Below are 26,757 nucleotides of genomic sequence, written 5' to 3'. Positions count from 1 at the left end.
GAGCTTCTACGGTTGTCACACGGGTACTCTGACGGACATCAAAAGTCAAATTACTATTAATTTGCTAAATATCAAGAATGATCCGTGCACATTAAGGGAGGGCCATTGATGTCCCGGGGAGCTTTGAGTGCCTGAATCATCAGGAAAGAGATTGAACATCAAATGCCATTATGTTTGTTGGGAATTGACCTGAAATTACATTAAATTGGTCAGCAGGGACAGGACACCAGCTGGAGCCCTGAAAGACAAGGTCAGTGATTAGGGTCACCAGGGGTCAAATCACTGTTTGAAGTTTGGGTTCCCCTCCTGATGATGTTTTTTCCAACCCATCCACTGTAAAAAACAAAAAAATGGTTGTTACACAGCCTCACTCACTGGTGTGTTCAACCGGACTGAACAAAGTGTAGAAGAATATTAAATGTAAAAATCTGTAAAGAATCTGAACTTGACTGCAGACATTTCTAAGTATAAGATATAAGTTGACACATTGCCACATTTCCAGTGACTGATGAATGTTGAAAACCAGATATAGTAAACAGATGAAGCGTCTGTCATCATGATCACCAGGACAAAGTAGGTTAAGACGAACCTTTCAAGGTCGGCGTGATGCGCCAGCTTTGCTCTTTTTAAACGTTTATTAAGGAGTTACAAATAAACATTCTCTGAGTAAATGACAGATAGCTTCTTACAGGACTTATAGAATATAAAAATACAAGCAATCTCTTCATGCTATTTGCATTGGTAGATATCAGCAGGAGGAGACTATCCAGCTACAATGATGGATTCAATATGAGGCACTTTAATGCTTTTTACATTTTCCTATCTGAGTCTGACACCTTTAATGTGAATTGGAACATCCAATCCTGTTTCCTTCATGTTAACATCATTAAATTGTAAACGTCTCAACAGATAACGGGGACGGTCCTTTCACTCAGCTGTGAGTGTGCTGCTGCTTCAACCACATTTTCTACTGTCGCCGTCCAGAGAAGCACAGTGCTCTGCTGCGGGTTGAATCCCTCGCCTTTAAACATACCTTACATGTAAACTGAGGCTTGTTGGAAAATAATGTGGATAACTTGTATGAGTAGGAATTAGAATTAGCATAGAGCCCACGTGTGAAGGCAGAATCTTGCATAGCTTTTATCTTTAGAGACAATCGTTGCCTTGGTTCATCTTAAAAAACATTTGAGGGTTTTTTTTTATGCTAAAGCAAGTAACAAAGTAAAACAGTTCCCAAAAGTGAATGGGGATGTGCTTGATTTAACTTGCCAGTGTTTTTAAAGTGAGCACATGATAATGTCATGCTCCTTGCCAATAATATGATGATTTTGCTAACGCAGTGAATCGACCCTAGGAATAAGCTACGCCCCAAACAGAAGTGAGAGTAAGCGGACTTTGCTTCATGTTCCTATGGGTGCATTTCTGTCATCTCGTTCATCATTGGCAGCATTTCCTTTTCTCAACGTGCAGGACTCTGTTGCAGCGGGGGCATGTGTGGTACACATCCTTGAACCTTTTCATGAAGAAAGGAATCAGGCAACAGCACAGGATTAACCTGAAACACACACACACAGAGACAATCAATAACAAAAATAAATATAAATCAGATTTTCCTTTATCACAAAGAGCAGGAACAAACAGACAAACATGTTTGAGTTTAGTTGAAGATGTTGCTCCTCTCAGCCAAGAGGCTTCTTCAGTTCTGAATGACTGGTCAAGACTAAACTCAAACCAGTCCGGCTGTTTCTTCCTTTTTGCTCTTCGTGATTTACCTCGACCTGCATGACTGAGAATTTACACAGACTTGCCTCATATATTTTTGTGTTTTGGAAACCTTAAATTCTACTGCTGTACTGCACTGTTATAGGTACTGTTCAAACGGGTTCACGTGTGACTACATCTGTCATGTACACCCCTCATGAAAGATGTGCACAACATTAATAATCTTCTTCCATGAAGGTCATATAGATGCTAACCAGATTAGGGAGGGCAAAAGTCAAACTATGACAAGAGCCATGATGCCCATTCTCACCCGCAGCAGATGAAGAGTAGGCACATCAGCCATGCATATGTCCCTGGTTTGTAGGAGACATTGGTCATGACCTGCTGTTGGCAGGAAGTGCACGTCGTCATGCCGGCAGTGGTTCCCAGCGATGTGTCGTAGCTCACAAATTTCTTTTTGCCATTTCCATCAAGACCGGAGCTGAGACTGCCTACTCCGTCGGTGTGCACCGATCGAAGTAGAAAGATGAAGAGGAGAGATTGGATAAATATAATGATGAAGGTGTTGAGAGGAGAAGAACGGAAAGAGACAACAACTGGGGTTGATGTATGTTTCCAAGCAGTTCATGTTCATGAGCAGGTGTGAATTTACCTGCATTGGTACTAGGAGAGGAATCTGGAGGGGTGAAAGGGCTGTGGAGGTTGTAAACAGACACATTGGAGCTTTTCTCTGTAGAGGAGGGAGAAAGAAAAAGACAAAACAAAGGAGGTGAGACGGGATCTCTTGTCAAAAATGATTTGTGTGGGCGTGATGTTTACCTGGTGCAGCACCGGGAAGGCCCACTTTTCTGTCATCATCTGCCATAGTACTGCAAAGAAAGTACAGATTTTTTACAACTTGTGCTCCTCCTCATTGGGAGCAATGACAAAACTAGTAACGCCTCCTGAAACACACCCAACATCTGTGTTAATGCTGTAACCACTGCGCCACCCCTTCTGAGAGATCTATGCTTTCTAACACTAGATGGAGGTCCAGCCCGCCTGGGGGAGCTGAACACAGGAACATGCCTGCCAACACTTCCTGTCACTACAGAACAGATGACAAATAACAGATGAAGTCTGTATTATATGGATGCTTCTTGTCAGTGGCCCTGATGGGCTGTGCTCGCATCAGCTATGTTGCTTTGTCTGCTTGCACAAGGAGTCTAGCAAGAGTCGAGTCTACTGTGAACATGCAGTCCCTGAAGGGTTTCATCTGTATTTTTAGATGATGCCTTTAAAATTCTGTGCATGCTGAGTCGCCCTTACTTTACCGTCTTCACTTACGCCGCCAGAATTATACCACCAAGCCAGAGCTGACCATGTCCTGGTTTATATGTACAGGTTACTGTATCAAACCAGTTAAATGAAGACATATTCAGTTAAGTTCTTAGATGTTCTCTTGAACTGCTGCTTTATCTCAGTACTTATAATTAGCAATCTTATCATGCGGGACCAGTTTGAACATTGAATAAATGTATCACTAATATTCTAGTCAGAGCTTGAAAGCGTGTTTTTATGATGTTGATGTTTGTGTACTGGGAAATTTACTTCCATTTCTGACATTTGAACGAAGCCTACATTTACCTCACGATGACTTAAGCATTGTCTGGATAAAAAAAAAAAAAGTCTAATACAATAAAGAACATAGATTCAGTAGTTTGATATTCTAACGCAGTCTCTGACAAACAGGCGCACAGTATTTGAGCGCAGCTCTGCTGGACTCGCTGCTTTCTGTCTTGTTTATGAGTCAATTGAAAAAGAGCTATTAAGAATGACCTCGTTAAGGTTCAGAACAAATTTAAATATATTGTTTCCCTATTCTCATTGTGTGCACATACAAACAAAAATAAATACCACCACCACACACACCCATATGACCGTGCAGGAATGCCACGGAGCTGCATATTTCTCTCTGTGACACAGAAGGTGTGTCGCCGCAGACTAAACGGCTGTACAGCGAAAGTCTCAAATCCATCGACTAAACTGTGATCTGAGGCATCATGTTACGTGAATTAAAACAGTTCACATTTAACAAGTGGTTGTTCCCCAGACGGCTTTAAACGTAAACTTAAATCGTTTCCCCATATAGCTTTCAGCTTCATCCCTTGCAGTATCCAGACAAACCTGTTCATTCATAAAGATGTAAAAATGTGCTCCTCTATTTTGTCTCAGTCGTCTTTAGTTTTAGATCACGTCCAATTATCAGATCCTACTTCTCTAATCCATTTCATAAATTCACTTATTCCTTTGTTTTCCCAGGTCTTACCTTCACCCTGTGTGCAGTCAGCAGGCAGAGATGTGTGCAAGCTCCTGATGAAAGTACAGTCCAGATGTCATATGACCACCTGCTTCACCTGTGCATCACTGGGCCTTCGCCTAGACCCGCCCACAGGTCCGCCCACACTGACAAAGATGTGACAATACAGTGAGGACTGTAACGTTCAATGGCTGGATTGTTATTCTATTTCTTTGACTAACCAGTTTGCCTCCTCTTCCTTTATTTCTTCCAGCAGACCTTTTGACTTAAAATGCCGGAGGCAATCAGAATGTATTTATTTTTGTTGTGGAACAGAAGTATATCAGCAAAAGTTACCGTATCAATCTTTTGTGGTTTCTCATTGAGTTTATTAATAAAGATCCATGTCTGTTAAAATTTAAAGAAAATATTTGACATTTGAATCTTCCTTGAAGATATTTATAGAGAATAGTTTTGAATAATATGAAGTTGAATGCTATTACATGGTCTCATTATAATCACCAGTGAAAAGTGAGTAAGTTATGATTTGAATTTTTCAAGGATAAAATGATGCACCAAAATGAAAAACAAATGCCAGACTTTTTAAACTTTAATTAAGGTGTTAGATAACAGGAGGCGGTGAATGGTTTCCAGGGATGAGATTATCAACTTTCCAGTACAATGACAGGTTCACAGGTAGGAGTCTTTTTTGGGGGGGGGGGGGGGGGGCTGTGCTTTCCCTTCTTTCTGAATCTGGTTCGTGTTGTTTTTGTTGGAACATGAAAACCAGTTTCAGTCACATTAGCGTCATTGATTTGCAGCTCAATAGGTGTCTGGAGAGGCTCATCTTTCCTGCCAGTCAGCTGTGAACGGGCCGGTTCTGCCACATTTCTCTGTTGTTGGTCACAGGCTGACGGATCATCAGGGGGTGGAATATTTTGTCCTTAAAGGACACCTCGCACGTAAATTGATGCTTGTTTAAAATAGCTTTCTTTTCCATATAAAACCAGCTCTGGATCACTGAAGGTAAGCTGATTTAAGCTTTTTTAAAACATCCTGTTCTAAAGTTTCTCAATCTTAAATAAATCAAACTAGATTTTAAATACTCAACACACTCATCAATCCTCCATTCCCCACCGCAAAAGAGCTGTGGTGACGGAAGTTTTATAGTCAACTGTGTGAACGTGTGGGTGTTGCCTGATTATAGGTGGGGTGGCAACTTGTGTGCGTTTCGATGGGCCCGATCGACAACATTCCACGACTAGACTGATCCGTACAGAGCTTTTAAGTCTAGGCGTGTGTGATTTGGACACACTGGGACATTTTGTAGCAATTACGTGGCAAGTGTTCCATGACACACTGTTTATGAACTCGTAAATCACACTGGAAGACATTTCTATGGATACGACTCAAATATAACTTTTTGATTCACACACAAACATCAACAACAAAGAAATATAAATGCAATTAAATAAAAAGTCATAAACGTATTAAAAACAGATGAGTAGAAAAACTTGTTTATGTGCACTAAGACTAACACTAAAACCAGGTTATCCGTCACGTTTAAAATATTCTGTTATTTTCAGCCACTGACATAAAGGATGCAATTAGGACGTTAAAATCTGACTTCTATACATTTCATTATACAGTAGTGCAAAAACACGAGGCCAGTTTTTCAACACTCACGGACTATTTGGCTGCAATCAATTCAGCTTTCTTGCATGTTTTTGGCGGTGGGAAGGAGCCCACGCACAGATAGGAATCAAATCCAGAACCTTCTTGCTGTGAGTCCGCCCTACTCACTGCGCCATTATGCCAGTGAGCCGCAAAGAGACCATCTGCACGAAAACCCATCTAAATGCCACAACTGCCCGCTGAGCGTGGATGGATCTTGTTCTTTAAATGGCAGCAGGAACAATATTTTTGCTTGAGTCAGAAAAGAGAGCATTTCCTCACCTAACATCCGAAGTGCGCTATCTATGCAGACTCTTAATGATGACTACCGATTAAATGAAAGAAATCTCATAATGATTCTGTGAGGAATTTGACCTTTAGGTCACTGTACAGTGGGGATGGTGAATGTTCGTCCTGTCCTGAAATAATTTTCAATTTCCTCTAGTGAGCGTCCACGTGTCTCTGGGATGCATTCAGCATTGAAGAGCAGACCGAGCACACTCACTACCATGAACCACAGGTAGGGTACGTACAGGCCGAACTTATGTAGCAGGTATGTGAAGGCTTCTGTGACCATGAAAGCTGTCAGCCAGCTGACAGTCACGCACACGCCTGAAGCCATGCCCCTAGCAACCAGTGGCAGCACCTCTGACATCAGCAACCATGTTATCGTGCCCCATCCCATGGAGTATCCTAGGAGACAACAAGCACAGTATTATATTATATTATAAAATCTAACATTTTCTCATTGTAAGCAAATGAGATATAATCTACAGATGATAAATTTAAGCAGTGGGGAGATGCTTTTAAAACTCACCAAATATAAACACCATGGTGCTGATGAGAGGAATGACATTTCCCCCATTGCTGTTGGAGATGTAGTCCAGACTCGCACTGACATTAGAAGGATTGCATGAGGCGCACACGGTGGTGTGGGAGTTCATGGTCAGAGCCAGCGAGGACAGAAACATCAGCATGCTCGATGTGTACAGCAGGGCTTTGCGTCTGGCCTTGTTCATTAAAAGGGTTGATAAGATGACAGATATGAGGCGGACCAGACCTACAAGGGCAGCATCATACCTGAAAGACAAAACAAAGACAGGTCAGTGTTTTAACCATCCTGGCATAAATTCACTGACCAACTACTGTTGCGTTTAGGGATCGACAGATTATCAGCGGCGATATTGGCCATTTTGACACATATCGGCATCAGCCATTGAATTATTTGTATATATATACGGTATATAATGGCCGATTAACTGAGTGCCTAAAGATTTTTTTGAAACCCAAACATTCACTGGCAACCCTGACATTGAAATCTGCCTCTCTTCAATGGCCAATAACTCTTTTTATGAAAAATGGTAAGAACACACTTTCTTTTTCTGATGAAAGAAGATACTTTAATCTTTCATTTGATGTGTTCGGCGAATGCATAGTCATAGTAAAGAATATTCTGTGGGGGCTTGGAAAATTGGGGTTGTTTTGGCACTGATGTAGCCGTGCATCTGCCTGCAGTCACTACTTTGTCTCCAGCATTGTCCCACCCACAAAACCATCTGATTGGTTACACACAAAAGCACCACAGCCCATCAGCAGCGAGACTTGTGCATGCGCAGGGCTTTTGCACAAGGAAATGAGAAAAGGTTTTCTGAGGGAAGAAGCTCCAGACAGCAGATATGTTTGGAAGGCACGTTAAGGCAGCAGACTTAAAGTAAACATCACCGTCCTCTACTACTCGTAACGTTACTGTGAGTCCAATAACGCTCTACAAACATAAGATATCAGTATGAGAACAACAACAGGAAAACTCAAAACAATACTTCAAATCTGTGGTCCATCTCTGAATTCATCACCCTGAGTTGTATGAAACATGTTGTTGTTAGAATTTTGAAACAAAGATGTCTATTTTCTTACAAATTACAAATCTGAAAAGATGTTTAATAAGCACATGCTTAAAGGCATTTAAACAAAGTTAAGTGTTGGAGTTCGGATTATTCTGAATTCTGACACCGATTTTTCCGCAAATGAATATCGGCTCCAAATATCGGTAAGCAGCCATATCGGTTGATCTCGAGATTATTTATATCATTATCAAATATGCAAACATCAAAATGAGATGAGAAATAAAAACTAAATCAAGAAATTGATAAATAAGCAAAAAGAATAGCTCTAAATAAACAGATGCTTAACTGTGCATCCAGGGAGACGTTGCTTTTGGTGAAGATGGTTTCCAGGTAGATGAGGGTGGGAGTGATGCCTGACATCTGCTGCAGGAAGCGCATCACCACTGAGATCATAATTGGCCGGTAGAATCCGGGGGTGGCCAGGTAAGACACCTTGAATTTACCCTGTGTGTTTATGCTGTGCTGCAGTGAGAGAGTCACAGATGAGCTCAAACATACGCGCTACACTATCCGTACATCCATCCATTTTCTTAGATGAGACATTCTTTCTATCTAACCGTCATTTACCTGTATGACGAGGATTTCCACTTGTGTGTCGTAGTGTTTTCCCCTCAGCCAGCGAAGGGCATTCTCTGCCTTCCTCTCTTTGCCCAAAGAGAGGAGCCTCCTGGGAGAGGAGGGCATGAACACCAGCAGAACCACCATCAGCACGGCGGGCACCTCTCCGGCTATTGCCAGCCACCGCCATGGCAACTTCAGAGCTGAACATCACATGTGATAAAGAGTTTACGACGGCGACAAAGTGAGGAATGTGCCAAACTGAAAAGAAGTCCAGAAATGTAAGATGCTTAAGCAGTTTCAGCAGCATCTGCCAAGAGCTTCAGCTGAATTTGTAGCCAAACATTCCTACCCAAAGCATAGAGGACCAATGTCCCAAGCACAGCAGTGATCTGAGGGCAGGAGCCCAGAGCCCCTCTCACTTTTTTGTGGGAGATCTCTGAGATGTAAACCTGTGACATAAGCACAAAAACATTCACAATGACATTAATTAATGCAGCATGAAAAATAAAATATAACGAAAGGCAAAAAAATGACAGTAATAGTAACGTACAGGGATGGACGCTCCTGTCATTCCCCCGGCTAGTCCCGTTAGGAAACGGCCGGCAAGGAGCATCGACAAGTTTATAGCCCCGCCTAGCAACATGTATCTAAGACACAAATACACAGACATAATCACATTCATTCAAAAATACTACTAGTAAATAAAAGTAAGTGTGAGCAGTATTTAAAAGATTTTTACGCGTAACGTTGTATTTTTAAGTTTGAGTGCCTTCCAGGTACGTGCGGCACAAGTCGCATGATAATATAACTTAACACAGATTCAAACTTATTAACTTATTGATCGTTTTAATCAATAACAATGCACAAAAATACAAAAAAAAGCCATGACTTCTGATTCTTTACTTTGCACCATATTAAAACAACATGCCTTTAAAAAAAAGAATATTAATACATAATTATTTCATAGTTCCAAATATGAAAGTACCTGAAATACTCAAACTTGCACTGAAGTAGAGTACGTAACTTGCATTCACTTAAATTTTTCGGTTGTCAGTGAGACCCACCCAATAGTCAACGGCAATGCTGACATCATGATGCTCATTCTCCGTCCAATCTTGTCATTGAGTACCATGGCCCCCAGCCCTCCAGCAGCTGATCCCAGTGCATAGATTGATCCAAACCAGCCGGCCTGCGACTCATCCATCTTGAGTCGGGGGTCAGCATCCGCGCTCTGGAGCTTTGGCAGCACTGGGGATGTGAAGACCAGGGAATATCCAAAGCTGAAGTTCCCCAGAATGGCGGCGAAGACAGCCAGATACAGTCTGGAGTTGTTGATCTGGAATGGAAGAAAGTGAACGTGTGAAATCAAGCAAAGGCTTCACAACAATAAGTGCTTTCACCAAGATGATATTTACATCAATTTTGGTGGATTATTCAGTTCTATTTTGCTCCACTGTATAGTCTAATGTCTATATTCTGTATATTTTAATTGTTTGTATACAACTTCTAATTATTATTATTGTAATAATCAATGTGCAAATAATTTAAAGTTTTTATTTTTTACGTTGAGTTGAGTCAGTCTTCTATGACTTGTGTAAAATTGCTCAGCCTAATTTAACCAGATGCTGTCTGAATTCCATGTTCCACAGCTCTGTTAAACACTTCAAGCTAGAGGTAAGAAGAAAAAACTAGATAACAGATGAATACATCAATCAGAGTAAAAGAGCAGTTGGTTAAACTCTAAGATAAATAAAAGTAGGGGAAACTGAACCTTGAATTCAGGCGATATTGGAGTTTTTTTCAGCAGTGGAGCTTCTTCATCATTTTCTGCAGCGGTATGCATGATGCAGTCTGTTGCAGGGTCTGTAAAGAAAGGACGAAATATAAGATATTAAGTTGTGAAAGCTGCCCTAAACGAAAAAAAACACCACAATGGGAAAAGGCTGTCAAGCTTCAAAGAAACATTGAAAAAAAGGTGAGTCTGAGAACAAAACAGTTAAACATTAATCTTGTCAAAAAGCATAAAATGTACCTTCTATTATTATTTCGATCCTCTTGTGAACCGTCTACCTCTGCGTGCTATCCAGAAACACTGACATGCAAAGGATGGAAGAAGAAAAAAAATGTCTGGTCCAAGCATACTAAAAATGAAACTGAAGACAAAAGTAAAAATTAAGTGGGGTGGCTTGCTCAGCATCTTAAATACACTCCACACTGCAGTGTTTTGTTTTTGACCTTCCTATATCAAAAGAGGAACTCACATTTTTACTGACGTTTACTTTTTAATCTCATCAGTGTGTCTCTTTAAATAAAGTAGTGATTTATTTGAACTTCTTTATACCTTCCAGAATATATTTGTAGAATTAAAGCTCAAAATACATTATTTGACAGAACGGGATGAATTTACAGCATATTGGAAAGATTTTTCAAGTAAGTCAAACTTGACACACACAAAGCAGAAGGAAGAGAGCAGCGGGATAATTCCTGAATTGGGTCAGTCACCCAGAGAACAGGCAAAAACAGGAAGCCAGACAGACCTACTGTCTGCTGCTGATATGAGCTGTGGTTTTTCTTTGTCACGACAATGTGTGAAAGAAAATCACTTGTAATTATTAAGGTCACAATTTCAGTGGGTACCTACTTGCTATCTGGAAAAGGTACATTTTACATATTCAAACTTTATATCAACAAACAGTGAAACATGTTATCGATGTAAAAAAAAAAAAGGTTACAAAAAAATCACTGGATATAATTTGATCAATTATTTTAAGCAGTTAATGTCGAATTCCTTTTTGTTCGACAGGAGCGTGAAAGAGAAACAGAGAGAAAGTGATTTTCTGTTAAACCCATCTGCATTTCCTCTGAGGTCCCCAATGATGGTGTTGAAAATGGAAAGTGTGTTCTTGTTCCATCTTGTGGGTGTGCGTTTGTGTGTTTTGTTCATTGTGTGCTATTTCTCCGGACATCCAGTGTGGGACCTGGACTCCCAGCTGCATCTATCCCAGCTCCATTTGCACCATGGCCACCCTCTGGTCCGGCCAGTGGCCACTGATACTGATCCACATGATTCTGCTACAAATGCATCCTGTTAAAATGCTGCGAGTTGATTCTCTGTCCCGGAAACTACGAAAACTCAACGAACAGGTCAGTTTTGAGACAGTGTGCGTGTATGTTTGTGTGAATCAATGTGTACGTTAATGCCATTTTTTTTAACGTACCACCACGACAGACACGTAGGGGTACATAATAACGCTCGTAGTAATAGGAGTAGTCGTTATATAACTGTAGCAGCACTATGCTCGCTGAGAGCGGCAGAGAAAGCAGGACTTCTGGGAGCACACCACGGTGTTCCCAAGCCATTTGGGACATATATTCTCTCCAGCATGTCCTTTTCCTAAACTTCCTTGTCTCCAACTTTTAAAGCAGATGTACAGTATTGATAGTCAATTTGTAAACCTGCTGCAACTGGCAGAAATGTTGGAAAAAGTATTGTAATAATTATGACAATTCTTCAAATGGAGTAATCACAGTCATGTTCTGTTTCTTCCCTCTTCTGGAGTTTTGTAGTATTTTCCAGACCTCTGGGGTCATGTAGCTGCAGAAAGCCTTGTAATACAGATTTGTTTTATCATTTTAGTTTCAGCATTTCCAAGCACTGACCCAAACCCATTTGGAGATGTTGGCCCTGAATCAGAACAGAAGCACCTCAGAGAATCTGGGGAACCACGTTCAGGTCTTGAGTGAGCATTGGCGCCACATGTCACAGGACCTCGAGCTCTTCAAGCAGAGTACAACGCAAGAGATCGAGGTTCTCAGGTTGGCACTCAGGAACAAGCACTGAACCTGTACATGGAATTATTTACAATATATTATATATGTGCTGATATTTTGGGAAATCCCCAGCATAATATTTACTGGAAAAATATCTTGGGGAGTAAATTGAAGGAGAAGTGAGACTAAAGTGTGACGTGTTGGGTAATTCCAGCTAATGCAATCCATTAGACCAATAGGAACTAGATACTGTCACACATAAAAAACAGAAATGCAGTGTGCATGAGTGAAAATTTAGAGTCAGACATCAAGGAAGCCTTTTTGACTTGTCTTTTTGAGAGGGATTGCATAGATACGTGCACACACACACAAAAAAACATACAATTTTACATTATTTAAATATATCTATATTATACAAAACAAGTCCATGAAGTGTGAGAATGACAAGATAACATTTAGTACAGTAGGAACAGGTCTGACTGTAATAGAAGCAACAACAACATTAATACTACAGAAATAAAAATGTAAAGATGCTTTTATGATGATTATTTCCCCAGAGAATGGAGGGGGAAAGTTGAGAAGAAGAGTAAGAAATTGGAGGGCCGTTTGGCTTTGATGGAGAGGAACATGAGGGAGAACCGCCGCCATGCGCAGAAACAAAGGCCTGATCCTTCGCTTGACTTCTTCAACCTCACTCTGGAGCTCCAGAACCAAGAGGAAAGGCTGGCTGCCCTTCAGGCCCAGCGTGACGAGCTGCTCGTTGGGCTGAAAGGGTTGCAGGAATCTTTGAAAAATCAAGCACTGCGTGTCACACGGCTGGAGGGCCGGCTTAGGGAGGTCCTGATGTTTGACAGAAGGGGGGGTAACAGAGATACGCCAAGATTAGAAAAGCCACTCAGCTCCAAAATTCTCGATAGATATACCCAATCTGGACCAGAAGTTATCAGCCACACCCAAACTAATAATCAGTCAGATGCTGCAGCGCTTTACAGAAACCTCCCACAGCCCCGCACAACACCAAAACAGTCTAAACATGTAAATGCTCAACAGCTAAGACTAAAACCAGATTTGTACCCACAGGTGCAAATCCAGTATGCAAATCCTAAACCCCAGCTCATAGAGCCTGACCCTTACAGTCCCCGGTCACAGATCCAGCTGCAGGCCCAGACCATGCCTTACCATGCCCAGATCCCACCCCAGGAACAGCAGCAAACCCAGCATCAAAGGTACAATCCCAGCAGCACCCGCCTGGACCTGGAGGATCCCCACCCTCAGGCTTCAGATCCTCTCCCCCGGGCCCAGTCTGAGAATCTTCAGCCCTCATGGGCAAATATGTGGGGTGGAGGAGAGGAAAAAGAAAGGGACACAAAGAAGGAGCCGTCAGCGGTCCGCAACCTTTTGCGGCTTCCTGTGAGGCAAAAGATTCCAGCACAACCGTTTCCTAAAAAGGATGCAACCAGTAAGTAATCCTTCGTATCGATACGATGGTTGGTTGATTGGTTTTATTTATTTATACGGGGACAGCGTACAATTTAACGTTGGCCATAGAGGAGAGATATTTTACCAACTTGAATGGTAATAGCCTGCACGTGACTTTCTGTTTAATTCACTTTGGGGGTTTTTTTATGAGAAAATTACATGAGAATATCAACTTCTAGAAGGATGGGATTGTCTTCTTTGTACGATGAAGACCACACTGAATACACCCTCCTCTTCCCTCTTCCTGCAGTCTGTAATGTGGACTCGATGCTGATCTTCCCCTCGGCCTCAGCAGACGACTACGTCACCTTCTCCCGGACTCTCCCCGACCTTCCTGAACTATCTGTGTGTTTGTGGCTCCGCGTGGAGGCGCCCTACATCGGCACGTTGCTCTCATATGCCACGGATGATAATGACAACCAGTTAGTTCTGTATGGACCCTCCTCTGCTTCATTTGCATCCTCATCTGCTTTTTCCTCATCTTCCAGTCCCTCTTCCTCCACTTCTCCATTCTCAGCCTTCTCTTTTGTCTCTTCTTCCTCCCCGTCTCTGGACTTTGTCATTGGAGACCCTGTCTACCGAAGTCTCCCTGTGCTGATGCTTCTGGATGCTCGGTGGCACCACCTCTGCATTGTCTGGTCCTCCATCCAGGGTCGTTTCTGGCACTACAGTGATGGCCACCTTACCTCGTCAGGCGCCAGCTTCAGGAAGGGATGGGAAATTCCAGGTGGCGGCTCGCTGGTGCTTGGTCAGGAGCAGGACAGTATTGGTGGGGGGTTTGACTCTGCAGAGGGCTTTGCTGGGCGAATGGCAGGGTTCAGGGTGTGGAACAGGGTCCTGAGTGCTTTGGAGGTGGAGGGAGTGCTTGAGGGAAGAGGTGTGCCCAGAGGGGTGGTGCTTGACATGGATGATATAAAGGAAGTACATGGAGAAGTGGAGCAGATGTCATGTGAATGTTTAGAGCACTGTGTGGGAATTTAATTTCAAAAATTGTTTCTTTTATTTCAGTATTTCATATTCCTGTCTGTACATGTTGCATATTTTCTGAATGGATTTAATTAAGAGCAGATGCGAAAGGTACCAGCTATCACTCTGGAGCAAAATCTCACTATGAGTATTACAAATTTTATTTGGGGATTGATGTTACCTGTGTATCAATGTCTATGTTAATTTTTATTTTCTCAATCGATGTTCAAGGCTGAGCTCATTTTAAGGACTCATATGTTAGTAACATTCCTGTACTGGGAGAGCTGCATCTGTCTCTAAAAACGTTTAATGATCTCAGAAATACTCCCGTGTTGTTAACTTGTGACACAACAGCTGATTAAATTTAATCATCATGTGTTTGTTTTATCCCTTGATGGGTGGTTATTGTAGTTCCAAAAGAAATGCATAATATCAAGACCCCAAAAAATGCTTGGAGGACAAAGTGTGTTTATTTCCCTTAAGTAAAGAACATTAATATTTTCCCAACGCTGTTCAATAGAAGCCATTCCACACATCGCAACTCCCCGTCCTCCTCCATTGATCATTAAACTACAAGTCCCAGCATACATCTCATAAAAGCGATATTTTTGGCCCTTCACGCGGCCCTTACAAACGTCACGAGTTTTGATCATGGGGAGCTCAGAAAGAGCAGCGCTAAGTATCCACCCGTAGCTGAAGTAAACTAGCGGCTGACAGGGCGAGATTTACCGGGGGGGCACCATGGCCAACATAACGAAGAAAGTCTCGTGGTCCAGCCGAACCGACGAGTCCGGGACGGGCGGGGAATGGACGCCGCTGCTCAACGGGACCGAACAGCCCGGGCGCTCCAGACAGGTACAGCTAGCATGCTATGCTAAGATGAAATCAATGGGCGTAAACTAACGCTTTCATTTCATGCTGCCCCTTTCATGCTGCTTGTGCTGAAGCTTGATCAGATGACGCATGTTAGAGTTCCTTTTTTTTGCTATGATCGCAGTTATTCATTAAATATGAATAAACATATGGAGATGTATTTCAAAGCTAGACATCTCAGTGGATTCTTATTTGGACTTATTTGTATCATGATAGCTAAAACCGTTTCAAGCCCTAATGGTGGTGATGATGATAATAAAATAGGAGACTAAGAGGTAATGTTGTTATGAATTAATTTCAGGCAATCTGCCAGTGTTTTTCAATAAAATTTGTACGAATTTTAATCCAGTACAAGTAAATATAAACCTGAGAGATATTATAATTTTGTCTTTGGGATGAATTAAGTCATCAGTCTAGGAAAATAGAGCCATTTGAATATCCATTGGTGGGTTTAATAATGCACCATTCATATTTCGACCCAGGTTGCATGCATACTTTGTACAGGTGCATTTTTTAAATCCCTTCAAAAACGTACTTTAAACGTGCAGACTTTCTTTATTTAGCAAACATGATTAGCTGCTAATATTCCCTCTTCGGTCGGACTACGTCACACTCACTATTAAGACTAAGAGGAGTGCATGTGAGGGTTGTTGTGTCTTGAAAAGCATTACTCTTCGCTGGATGAAAATAATAAAAAAGATTATTCTGGAAATTGCTACCCGTAGCCATACACACAAATATATTTCTGTTACTGTTTGTGATGTCTAGCTGTCTGAAGGATGCAGTATATTTCAGATAGGCAGACTCAGCACGGTGGATTTGGAGGAGGAGATGGCATCAGAGGAGGTAAAGTCTGAGTTGTCATCCCATTCTTTGTTTTTTTTTGTTGTTGCCTGTTTATCACTCTATTTAGTGACATTGCTTTTAGACGGCTCTTGAGTTTAGTTCTTCCACTATATCAATAAAACTCCGGCAACCAAAACCTATGAGAAGCAATAATGTACATCAGTACATTTTATTTGACCTTGGTTACTTCCTGCTCAAAATGGCTCTCGACATACGAGATCTGACGGTGACCGATGACGCGTCGGTGCATAAATAAACAGGATTTGGAACTTCCTCTCTGTTTCCACTGTGATGTACTGCAAATGATGAGTTTTTGCAGGACATATATTTGATTATGCATTTGAACATGAGCTTTCAACTGCACATGTAGAAACCGACTGTGTGTGTGTGTGTGTGGGGGGGGGGGGGTATACATAGAGTTCAGCTGAGATTTTATTAAAAAGCTCCTTCTGTCAATTATTTTCCACCAGAGTCGGGCTTGATCAAGTTTAGCTCCTGCTGTCAGATCTCCTTGGCGTACCAACCTCCTCCAACCTTCCTAATTCAACCCCTCATCCAAATTACAATTATTGGCATGAACTAATAAAGCTATCATATTATAACTAGTTGGCTGAAGAAATGTCACGATGAACAAATTTGGAAGGAAACGTTTACCACATCTTCCATCATGATGCTCCAGTTTCGTTTGATGAAGTCTGTTAAACATATCCTCTCCTTCTTTTTCTTTTGTAGTCACGCTGAGAATTCAAAATGGTTCCCTGCTAATGTAGCCACAATGTGCGACTCCCCTGAAGTCGGCAGCTCAGCTCATAACTGTACTGTCACATGATTCAGCAGACTGGAGGTCAGAAGTTGTTTTCAGCTTCATGTGCCGCTTTCATTTCCCTTGCAGGACTCTTTCAGGGGGAGGCCCAAAGAGATCCCTCATAATGAGAAGTTGCTGTCACTTAAATTTGAGGTACATTCGCCTAATCACCAAGCAGTGCACCTATTATTAGGCTCCACAGCAGAGTGCGCTACGAAACTTTGCAAGTAATTGTTGCTGTTGAAAAACTACATGCGCGTCAAATGATTAACAAAGCCCAGACAACGTAGTGGAATAAAGAGGGCAGTAATCCTCTTAATTACTGGAAACTGGTACTAACATATGTTTAGATTTCTATAAAACTCCTGGAAAAAATAAATTGTATACCGGTACACACAAAATCAGATGTACAACAATTTTGGGATCTATTAGACATGACCAGTTGAGGAACAGAAGTTTTCCTTTCTTTTGTTATTCCAGAGTCTAGACTATGATAACATTGAGAACCAGCTGTTTCTGGAGGAGGAGAGGAGGATGAGTCACATGGTAAGTAAAGGAAAAGACGCTGGAATACATATATATATATTGCACCCCTCCTCTGCTATTTGTTACATGTTTTCTTGTTCCCTCTCATTTTGTCCTTGTAGGGCTTCCGCTGTCTGGAGATCAGTCGCTGGGTGGTCTGCGGTCTGATTGGCTTCCTGACTGGCCTGATTGCCTGTTTCATAGACATCGTTGTGGAGGAAATGGCTGGAATCAAATACCAAGTAATCAAAGAGAGTATCCTGATCATTTCTAAAAGTTGCCGCCGTGTTTGTACTAACTGGCTGTTTGCATACGAGCGATGAGTCGGTTTGCCTGAGCTGAACAGTGTTAGGAGACTCGTTCGGCTAATTTCGCCCTTGTGTTTTAAGCACCTGCATGTCTTTCCTTGACCTTTGACCCCCCCTCACAGACATTGAGACATTTACAGAGGTTGGCGGCCTGTCGATCTCTCTCATACTCTGGGTTGTTCTCAACTCCGCCTTTGTCATGGTGGGGGCCATTATCGTCGCTTGTTTTGAGGTGAGACTGTAGATGAGATGAGAAAGTATTCCTCTTATCAGATACTACGTTATCTTCCCCCATCATAAACAGCTTTCCCTACTCTTTGCTTTTTCTTTTTTCACATGCAGCCCATAGCTTCTGGAAGCGGTATTCCTCAGATAAAATGTTACCTGAATGGCGTGAAGATCCCCAGGGTGGTACGACTTAAGGTACGGGCAGAGCGACGCTGCTGGATGGTTGTGCTGCAGCATCTGTTTTCCAGGGTTCATTAACAATGGGACTGTCCTCCGCAGACGCTGGTGGTGAAAGTGTGTGGGGTTATCTGCTCGGTAGTTGGAGGTCTTGCTGTTGGAAAGGTAAACCTTAACCCAATTTAATACACATTCATTTACAGACCAGATGTTAAATATCTTTGTAGTTCGGGATTGTTTTAATCAAGCGGACAATCGCCGCTCAGATTGCCTTTCGGGTGACGGGCATGTCTTAGCTGTGTTTGAGTTTTCCCCATCATGCCTTCAGGAAGGACCCATGATTCACTCTGGTGCTGTTGTAGCTGCAGGAGTCTCCCAGGGCAGGAGCACCTCCTTGAAGAGAGACTTCAAGGTGGGTGTTTCAAATCTGTGCGGAAACTACTCAATATAAGTATATGCAATTTCTTGGATTTAAAGTTTCAATTTAACTTTGGCTTTTCACTTAAATCAAATGCAATTCAATATAGTTTATGGTAGAGGAATTTGCCTGCCTGATCATCTCTAACGATAACAGTCGCTACACCTAGGCTTTAGTTTCTCCTGCTAATTTCAGTCATAATTGTGACCTTTTTTCAAAGCTAAATACATTAGAAACATCATATGATGATTATGCTTCTTGTAGAAAAATAGAATGAAATAAGTGAAATAGATTTTATATATATATATATATATATATATATATATAGTAAAACAATGACATTTTAAAGCATTGCATAAAGGCCATCCTGAGCAGATTGGCTGTTAGTTTGATTTAAAGAAAATACAAAAATCTTTGTATTTTCTTTAAATCAAACTATCTGCTGAGATCCCGCCAGAGGCTAGAAGCAGAATCACTGACTGGGTTTGTTCTTTTGTGTGTAGATCTTTGAATACTTCCGGAGAGACACAGAAAAACGTGACTTTGTGTCCGCTGGAGCCGCTGCCGGGGTTTCGGCTGCTTTTGGAGCACCAGTTGGTAAAAAGACAACGATCCTAGAGCACGGGATAAGCATGTGATGTTTTCTTTTACTGCTTGAATTGTGCTGCCAACAGTACGTGTATGTTGCAGTAAAAGTATTTCTGCATGCTCAAAATAAAGGAACAATAGGACCTGAGGGAACTTCCACTAACTTGGCAGGATTATACGCTCAACCTGGAAATTTATTTGAAGTAGAAATAAAGGAAGACAAAACTTCACAGCCGAAACACAAAATCAGTCTTAAAGAAAGATCCACTGTAAAATGTTCTGTGTCACCATCACCCAGTGTAAATGCAGATTTTCAAACTTCTGACAAAACACTAGAAAAAGAAATTCTAAAGTTTGTGAATATTTTCTCTTTAAAATTGTCTGTGGGTCCTGCTGTCGACAGGCGGAGTTCTGTTTTCTCTCGAGGAGGGAGCTTCGTTCTGGAACCAGATGCTGACGTGGAGGATAGTAAGCGGCACCGCCTCCCCACCCTTATGTCATGTCATCTTGCAGAAGTTGACTGACGAGTATAACCTTTCCTGCTTTGTTTCCTTGTCTCCTCCTTTCTTTTCTTCTTTCGTCTGCAGTTCTTCGCCTCCATGATCTCGACCTTCACCCTGAACTTCTTCCTCAGTATCTACAAGAAAAAAATGGGAGACCTTTCCAATCCAGGTCTCATCAACTTTGGCCGCTTTGAGAGTGATGTGAGACGCTTGTTTCTTACATTTTTCCATTTTTGGGCTTTGGTCAGTGTAAGAGATGACGTGATATGGTTTTGTCCGTTTTCAGATCGTGGCCTATAACCTCTATGAGATTCCCTTGTTCATCGCTATGGGAGCGATAGGTAAAAACTATTCTTCACAGGGTGCACATGACTGTGATGTAAGCAGGTCGAGCCCATACAGAATTTTGTATTCCCACATCATGTCAATAAAATGTAATCTTTCTCAAGTAATGGAGAATTTATCCCCTTTGATCTCATTTAAAATATGTTGGCCCATGTGTGGATATTTTCTGTATTCTTTCCTTCATAGACTCAATCTATTTTTGTGAATTTGATCTCTCAGAAATGCCTTTTTTGCTCTTACATCCACTTGGACTCAAGTATATTTAGTTTTTTTTTTTTAAATTGGGTAGTTAAAGTTAGAGAAGGCTACCAGTCTAAAGATTACTTTCTGTCCATGAGACGGTGACCTGTGAAAAGTCTGCCGTATAGCGCCATCTAGCGGCGCTATAGTGCCTAACTATAAACCATCTGAGCTCAGTCATCACCATATATATTATGTGTGTCATGCAAGATGCTCCTGACTGTTGCACACTTGATAAACGTAGTATTCATTTTCATCACCTTCCTTTTTAGGTGGATTACTCGGAGCCCTGTTCAATGTTTTCAATTACTGGCTGACCATCTTCAGGATCCGGTAAGGTTTAGAAAGGATCAAATGTCCTCGACTTACAGAAAGTCTCATTTGGTTCTTGTGACTCACTAAATAGTTTTTAGTGTTTAGTGTATTTTTTATTCAAATTTCAACAATTTAAAAGTGCAAATAAAACATCTGAAAGTGAAAAGTAATAAAAAACAAAAACCCACCCACACAAAACAAACAATCCCCTCCTCGCTGCCACTTGCAAGAAATGGACCTTATACCAAAAAGGGAAATTGATCTACATACACATATAATATGTAGACCATCAGGAAATAAATCCGCCAGAATATTCTGCAGGAAGTTCTTGCACCGTTGTCGGTGGTTCATGAAGTTGTTTTTGTATGCGTCAAGAAAAACAATACCTGCTGGTAAAGCATGCCGTCGCTAGTTGAAGAGAGGGTGGGGATTAAGACAAGGAAGTTTTCAAATGGGTTCCTGGATCAATCATCTGATTGTCTAAAAATAGCTAAAACAGGTATGATCGCTGTCTGATTGACAAGTCTGGGAGTGTTAAGATACCTGGCTTCTCTTTCCTTGTCGGGTGTTGGTTGGAACATTTACCGTATATGTGAAATTTTTTCATTTCCGGTCTGGAAGGTCGATAATCTACGACAATTTAAGGCTAACTCGTGAATGTCAACCTCATCCGATGCTCAATGGAGCATCACGTTGGGATTTTCTCAAAATCTGTGAGAAAAGAGAAACGCGAATACAAAAAAGTGCCCATTACATAATATAAATAATGTATAACATCATACACCGGCAAATATGACAGTCTCGTGCCCCAAGAACAAAGAATGTTCAGCATGTATAGTTTAACTCTCTTGTAGCTGGCGCCATTAAACAACTGCCATCAAGGTACGAGTTCACGTGAAGATGAAAGAGGAAATGAAAATACTTTACTTTATAATTTTCTGTTTGTGTTTCTTCTGGTTTTATGTTGTCTATTTTGCAGTTTCTTCTCTTTTTTTTATCTGCAGCCCTAGTGGTCGGGTCAGAAGGACTTGAGAGCAAGTAAAAATAATAATGTAAAACCATAGTTGACGACTTGCCTGAAGGTACAAAATGACAGATTTGGCAGGGACTTAATGTTTTCCGTTCAGAATCCTCCCATGGGGAAAGTCCGTACAGAGTTAGACGGCACAGTGCCATTTGGCAACTGTTGGCTTCATTCTATTCATTGTTTGACATTTTTCAGGTATGTCCATCGCCCTTGCTTACAAGTGATGGAGGCCATGCTCGTTGCTGCAGTGACTGCGACAGTGTCGTTCACCATGATCTACTTCTCCAATGACTGTCAGCCGCTGGGGCCAGTCAACACGGAGGAGCACACACTGCAGGTTCGCACGCCGTTAGTGTTGCTGAAAACAGTCTCCTCCGAACTTCTCTGGGCTTAGCCTTAGAGCAAGAGTGAAGTTAAGATTTTGAAATAAACAAAGTGATTTATGGCAGCATGTAGATGCCATGTCAGAGCGTCAGCAAGGACACAAATTGTCTGTCTTATTTTCTGCTTCTTGAAGTTGTTCTGCTCAGATGGAGAATATAACGCCATGGCAACAACCTTCTTCAACACTCCTGAGAATAGTGTCCGTAGTCTCTTTCACAGTCAGCCAGGTAAAGCTATTTGCTGGTTTTGCACCAACATTTTTATATGTATATATATATATACATACATACATACAATGAATGTCTTATTTTCTCCTTATGTCAAGTATTATTCCTCTCTCCCTCTTACAGGAAGCTACAATCCTTTGACCCTGAGTTTGTTCACGCTGACGTATTTCTTCCTGGCATGTTGGACGTACGGTCTGTCGGTGTCTGCTGGAATCTTCATCCCATCACTGCTAATAGGAGCAGCCTGGGGAAGACTGTTTGGAATACTCCTGGCCTCCGTCACCCCCACCAACTCAGTTATTGTGTGTGAATTCTGCTGTGCTTTGTGGGATGAGGACAAGACGATGCCTTTTCTTTTTGGTTCTGTGTTTAAATGTTAATTTGATTAAAGCCTAAGCTTCCACTTGGAGTCGATCTAAAGTAATCTTGCTGCTCAAAGCACAAACGGCACATAGGTCAATTTTGAATGTTTTATTTGTTGTTGATTTTTGAGTTGGATCTTCTTGAATTTCACTAATGTTTGACATTTTGTGTTTGACTATTATTAGAACTGGGCTGACCCTGGTAAATATGCCCTGATTGGAGCTGCCGCTCAGTTAGGTGAGTGGTGCTAACCCTGTCGTTGATAACATCAAATGTAAATGTGAATTACTGTATATCATTAATACTAAGGGCAGGCCTTTTGAGTTCTAACAGACGCCTCTTAAATCATGCACTCTTCCTCACAGGTGGCATTGTGAGGATGACTCTCAGTTTGACTGTTATCATGGTGGAGGCGACAGGAAATGTCACGTACGGCCTTCCTATCATGTTGGTCCTCATGACAGCCAAAATTGTAGGAGACTACATTGTGGAGGTAAATGAAAAGACGCTGTGTCCCTCCGTCTCCATTTTTCTGACTGGCTGATTTTGGAAATCCAAATTTCTTGCAAAGATTTAGTCCAAATAGAAATAGAGAGGCTAATTATAAAACACAAAATGAAAGTACATTGCAGGAATTGAACCCCCCCTGCATGTTGTTTGGGATTGGGACACTAAGACGGACTCTTCCTCCTTCAGGGTCTCTACGATATTCATATCAAGTTGCAAAGTGTTCCCTTCCTGCACTGGGAGGCTCCTGCCACCTCCCACTGGCTGACTGCCAGGTAAGGCCTGCTCTTCGTTAGTGTTGGTGTTTTTAGTTCACTCCAGTTTTCCTTTTGTGTAAAGAACAATTAGATTTTTATCTGGTTTTTCCTCACTCATTTTTTTTTTTTTTCTGTCTTAATCAGAGAAGTTATGAGTTCTCCAGTCACCTGTTTGAACAGGATAGAGAAGGTGGGAATTGTTGTGGACATCCTCAGCAGTACATCTACCAATCACAATGGCTTTCCTGTTGTCGTGCAGGTCACTGATGGTGACGAGGTAGTGTATGGGTTTGGTTTTCCAGTTGGCTTCTCTCTTTTTAGGCTGACTTCTGTAGATAAAATAAATAAGATGCTCATACTTAGTAAGTAGATGATACAAACAAAAGGTTATAACGCATGCAATCACTGTACTGGTACTTTTGTGAATACTCCTGTCACTGAATATTGTAGATTCATGCTGTACCAGATAAGCATTTTAATATAACTTTAATCTTTAGTTCATATATTATTCACGTTCCATTCTTTTCTCCGATTCAGCCAGCCAAACTCTGCGGCCTCATCCTCCGCTCTCAGCTCATTGTCCTCCTCAAGCACAAGGTAACATCAGTTATATATATTATATATATATAAGATGTTAACGGTAGGAGTCATTTGTTTATTTGAGTAGAACCTGTCTATCTTCCTCCTCCGTTCTCGCAGGTGTTTGTGGAGTTGTCCCAATCCCGGCTGGCCAAGAGGAAGCTGCAGCTGAAGGACTTCAGAGACGCTTATCCTCGCTTCCCCCCCATCCAGAGCATCCATGTCTCGCAGGATGAGAGGGAGTGTATGATGGATCTCACTGAGTTCATGAACCCTACACCTTACACTGTACCACAGGTGATACGCGCGCACGCACACACACACACACACACACACACACTGGTCTTTAACTAATATAAAAGCTAGTTTGTTGAAATTTACTGTAGCTTATAGTTTTTACATTGTTTGTGTTCTTGGCTCTTTTCTATTTTTATATTTAAAAAAAATAGAAAAATCACTGAGCAACAGCAGCAAAAAGAGTATCCTGGTGTGAACGCTGATGTTTTTTATCCACGTGAGAGACGGTTGGGTCAATAAGGATGGTTTGTGTGCAGGACACGTCTCTTCCTCGTGTGTTTAAGCTGTTCAGAGCGCTGGGGCTCAGACACCTGGTGGTGGTGGATGATGAGAACAGGGTAAGAGTGTTTGATTGATCTTACATCTGAGTGCTGCAATGATGATGATGATGATGGGTTTATGTTCCCCTCTACAGGTGGTTGGACTAGTTACCAGGAAAGACTTGGCGAGATATCACATTGGAAAACATGGACTGGAGGAACTTCAGCTGGCACAGACATAGTCCTCGCACACATTGAACTATGACCACCTGATGCCTCGTCAGACACTGACCACCAGCTACCAAGGGCCAACAAGACATCCCTTTGATGCCTAAACGTTTCCATCCCGTCTACAGACCTGAAAAAGAGGGACCGAAATGTAAAAGTACTCTTTGTGTAAAAAATTGGAAGCAATATAACACATCTCTAAGCCTAATTAATTTAGGTAAATCAGATTTTTATCAGTATTTCCATTGTCATTATCAGTTTGTTTGACGGTATGGCATTTCATGGTACAGGGCATCTGCACCTTTGTTCCTTCTGTTTGGGGTAAAATGAAGTGAGAAGAATTTCATTTTTTCCAAACGAATGCGTTCTCACCTGGAAGAGGGGAATATTCGTTTTCCAAGAGTTCGCTGGTGAAATGTTTTAGGGTTGTTCTGCCTCCTCGACATCATGAACGTTCAGGAGTGCGTTTAAAAGAACACAAAATATTTAAGGTTGCTATTTGCAATTAGATTCGTTTTGCACTGAACAAATTCCATTATTTATTGTTGTTTGAGAGCATGTTTTAATTTGTAGTGTTTAATTTAGGCGATCACTGAAGACGCTTTCAATTATGGAGTGAAGAATGAAGAGATTTAACAGCTGCTGGGTTATCTTTGGATTCTAACTTCTTTGGCCTGCCTTGATGCGTAATTACGTGAGTTCCAGTACATATATTTTAACACTATTAGTAAAATATTGATACTCGGATAATACATTTCACACCTCTAAATGTTTGCACTTTGGCTAACTACTGAAGATGTCTCTTCGTTGAGAAATACCCACAGATGTTCCCCCGAGGCTCAACAATGAATCTAAACTATTTACACCTTCTTTCCAAAGCAGTCATTTCGTCTGTCAGAATACCAACCAATACTATGATTTACGCAAATCTAGTATTTCTTCAAACATCACTATTAATCTTTTTTTTTTTTTGTGCGCGACATTTTTGATTTTGTGTCCTTGTTTGTCTTTGTGTTTTTTGTGTGTGTGAAGTACTAGATGCTAAAATACAAATATGTTGGATTTTATAACCACTAGATATGCCTTTTGCGAATTAATAAAGATGAAATGTATCTATTGTTATATAATGTTTTATTTATTATTGTCAGCATCTGTGTGGAAAGTGGTTCTCTAAATTGACCATCGAAACATAGCAGTGAAATGTCAATCCAATATTAATACTTAAAAGTGCTAACAATGCAGGTCATTGGAGCTGAAGCACATTCTGAACTTGCACATAAAGTTAAAGCGCTGGTGATTCAGGCAGGTGATTATAAGCACTTTTATTTTAGAAAGCAGAAACTTAAGAATTGCTGAAGACCAGTGCAAGAGTGCAGCTTCAACCTAAAGTAACATATACGAAATAAATGCATTAGAGAGATACACCTGCCCACCCTTATATCATGATTTAATAAATGTCAGAGGAAGAAAATAAAAAAAGGTTTTAATTTCATCTTTGTGGTTGCTGGTCTTGATCTTGCGGGACAAACAAAGCTCTGGATAACATCTCGTACAGCAAAACCATCGCTACCATTGCCTGACAAACGCCTGTGCATTTATCAGTTCATCACTCTCCTCCTCGTAGCTTCATCCCATCAAGTAATTCCCTGAGAGAATTATTAGCATCTGGGTTTTTTTATTCTGTCTGGCTAAATGAGGCGGTTAGGGTTGAATGGACTCCGAATGAGGCGGACGGCTCGGCAGAGATAAATGTTCACCGCCCAGAAGGCTGTCGGAGAAACCATTTAGACGCTGCTTATACATACAGCCCAAGTGTATAGATTACATATAGTGTCACTGCGTGTGGGACAGAGAGAAAGCAATTACCAGAGATCACGTATCCACAGTTTAATGGAATAATTTGTAACATAAATACATCTTAAACCTATAATTCCATGTGATACTACTCCATAGGTGTGTTGCTCTGTGATAATTGTGCATCATCATGCGGACAGGGTGTGGTCAGAGAGAGAGACAGAGATGGTGTGACCGAGTGATGAATAGGTGGATGGAGTGAGTGGGCAATGGAAAAAGTGATGACAAATTAAAAGGAAAGCAAAAGG

The 26,757-nt window shown here is 41.3% G+C and overlaps 4 protein-coding genes across 4 annotated transcripts; 2 read left to right on the top strand and 2 right to left on the bottom strand.

Annotated features, from left to right (window-relative positions):
• Positions 1–602: 602 nt before the first annotated feature.
• LOC137905891 (lipopolysaccharide-induced tumor necrosis factor-alpha factor homolog) lies at positions 603–4,097 on the bottom strand. Its single transcript, XM_068750175.1, has 5 exons — positions 4,031–4,097; positions 2,542–2,591; positions 2,375–2,452; positions 2,033–2,213; positions 603–1,555 (listed from the first exon to the last, which is right to left on the bottom strand). The coding sequence occupies exons 2-5, from the start codon at positions 2,585–2,587 to the stop codon at positions 1,438–1,440; spliced, it is 423 nt and encodes a 140-aa protein (XP_068606276.1). The 5' UTR covers positions 2,588–2,591; positions 4,031–4,097; the 3' UTR covers positions 603–1,437.
• A 1,930-nt stretch (positions 4,098–6,027) lies between these two features.
• On the bottom strand, positions 6,028–9,982 carry slc2a6 (solute carrier family 2 member 6). Its single transcript, XM_068750278.1, has 8 exons — positions 9,911–9,982; positions 9,204–9,475; positions 8,690–8,786; positions 8,489–8,588; positions 8,146–8,339; positions 7,865–8,040; positions 6,492–6,754; positions 6,028–6,367 (listed from the first exon to the last, which is right to left on the bottom strand). The coding sequence occupies exons 1-8, from the start codon at positions 9,980–9,982 to the stop codon at positions 6,057–6,059; spliced, it is 1,485 nt and encodes a 494-aa protein (XP_068606379.1). The 3' UTR covers positions 6,028–6,056.
• A 1,175-nt stretch (positions 9,983–11,157) lies between these two features.
• ptx4 (pentraxin 4, long) lies at positions 11,158–14,679 on the top strand. The gene is made up of 4 exons (XM_068750340.1): positions 11,158–11,283; positions 11,777–11,955; positions 12,468–13,369; positions 13,640–14,679. Exons 1-4 carry the CDS (start codon positions 11,158–11,160, stop codon positions 14,368–14,370), a joined length of 1,938 nt encoding a protein of 645 aa, XP_068606441.1. The 3' UTR covers positions 14,371–14,679.
• A 417-nt stretch (positions 14,680–15,096) lies between these two features.
• Positions 15,097–26,113, top strand: clcn7 (chloride channel 7). The gene is made up of 25 exons (XM_068749984.1): positions 15,097–15,210; positions 15,997–16,074; positions 16,967–17,032; positions 17,360–17,425; positions 17,527–17,659; positions 17,835–17,944; positions 18,055–18,135; positions 18,220–18,282; positions 18,446–18,529; positions 19,039–19,132; positions 19,527–19,591; positions 19,711–19,827; positions 19,913–19,967; positions 20,484–20,544; positions 21,749–21,890; positions 22,071–22,164; positions 22,288–22,460; positions 22,713–22,764; positions 22,893–23,020; positions 23,224–23,309; positions 23,436–23,568; positions 23,829–23,888; positions 23,991–24,167; positions 24,425–24,505; positions 24,583–26,113. Exons 1-25 carry the CDS (start codon positions 15,097–15,099, stop codon positions 24,667–24,669), a joined length of 2,400 nt encoding a protein of 799 aa, XP_068606085.1. The 3' UTR covers positions 24,670–26,113.
• The last annotated feature ends 644 nt before the right edge of the window (positions 26,114–26,757 follow it).

The sequence above is a fragment of the Brachionichthys hirsutus genome, chromosome 16 (assembly GCF_040956055.1).
Source record: "Brachionichthys hirsutus isolate HB-005 chromosome 16, CSIRO-AGI_Bhir_v1, whole genome shotgun sequence".
Classification (NCBI taxonomy): Eukaryota; Metazoa; Chordata; class Actinopteri; order Lophiiformes; family Brachionichthyidae; genus Brachionichthys; species Brachionichthys hirsutus.
The sequence above is the reverse complement of the archived record's forward strand: the minus strand, read 5'-3'. Positions and strand labels throughout refer to the sequence as shown.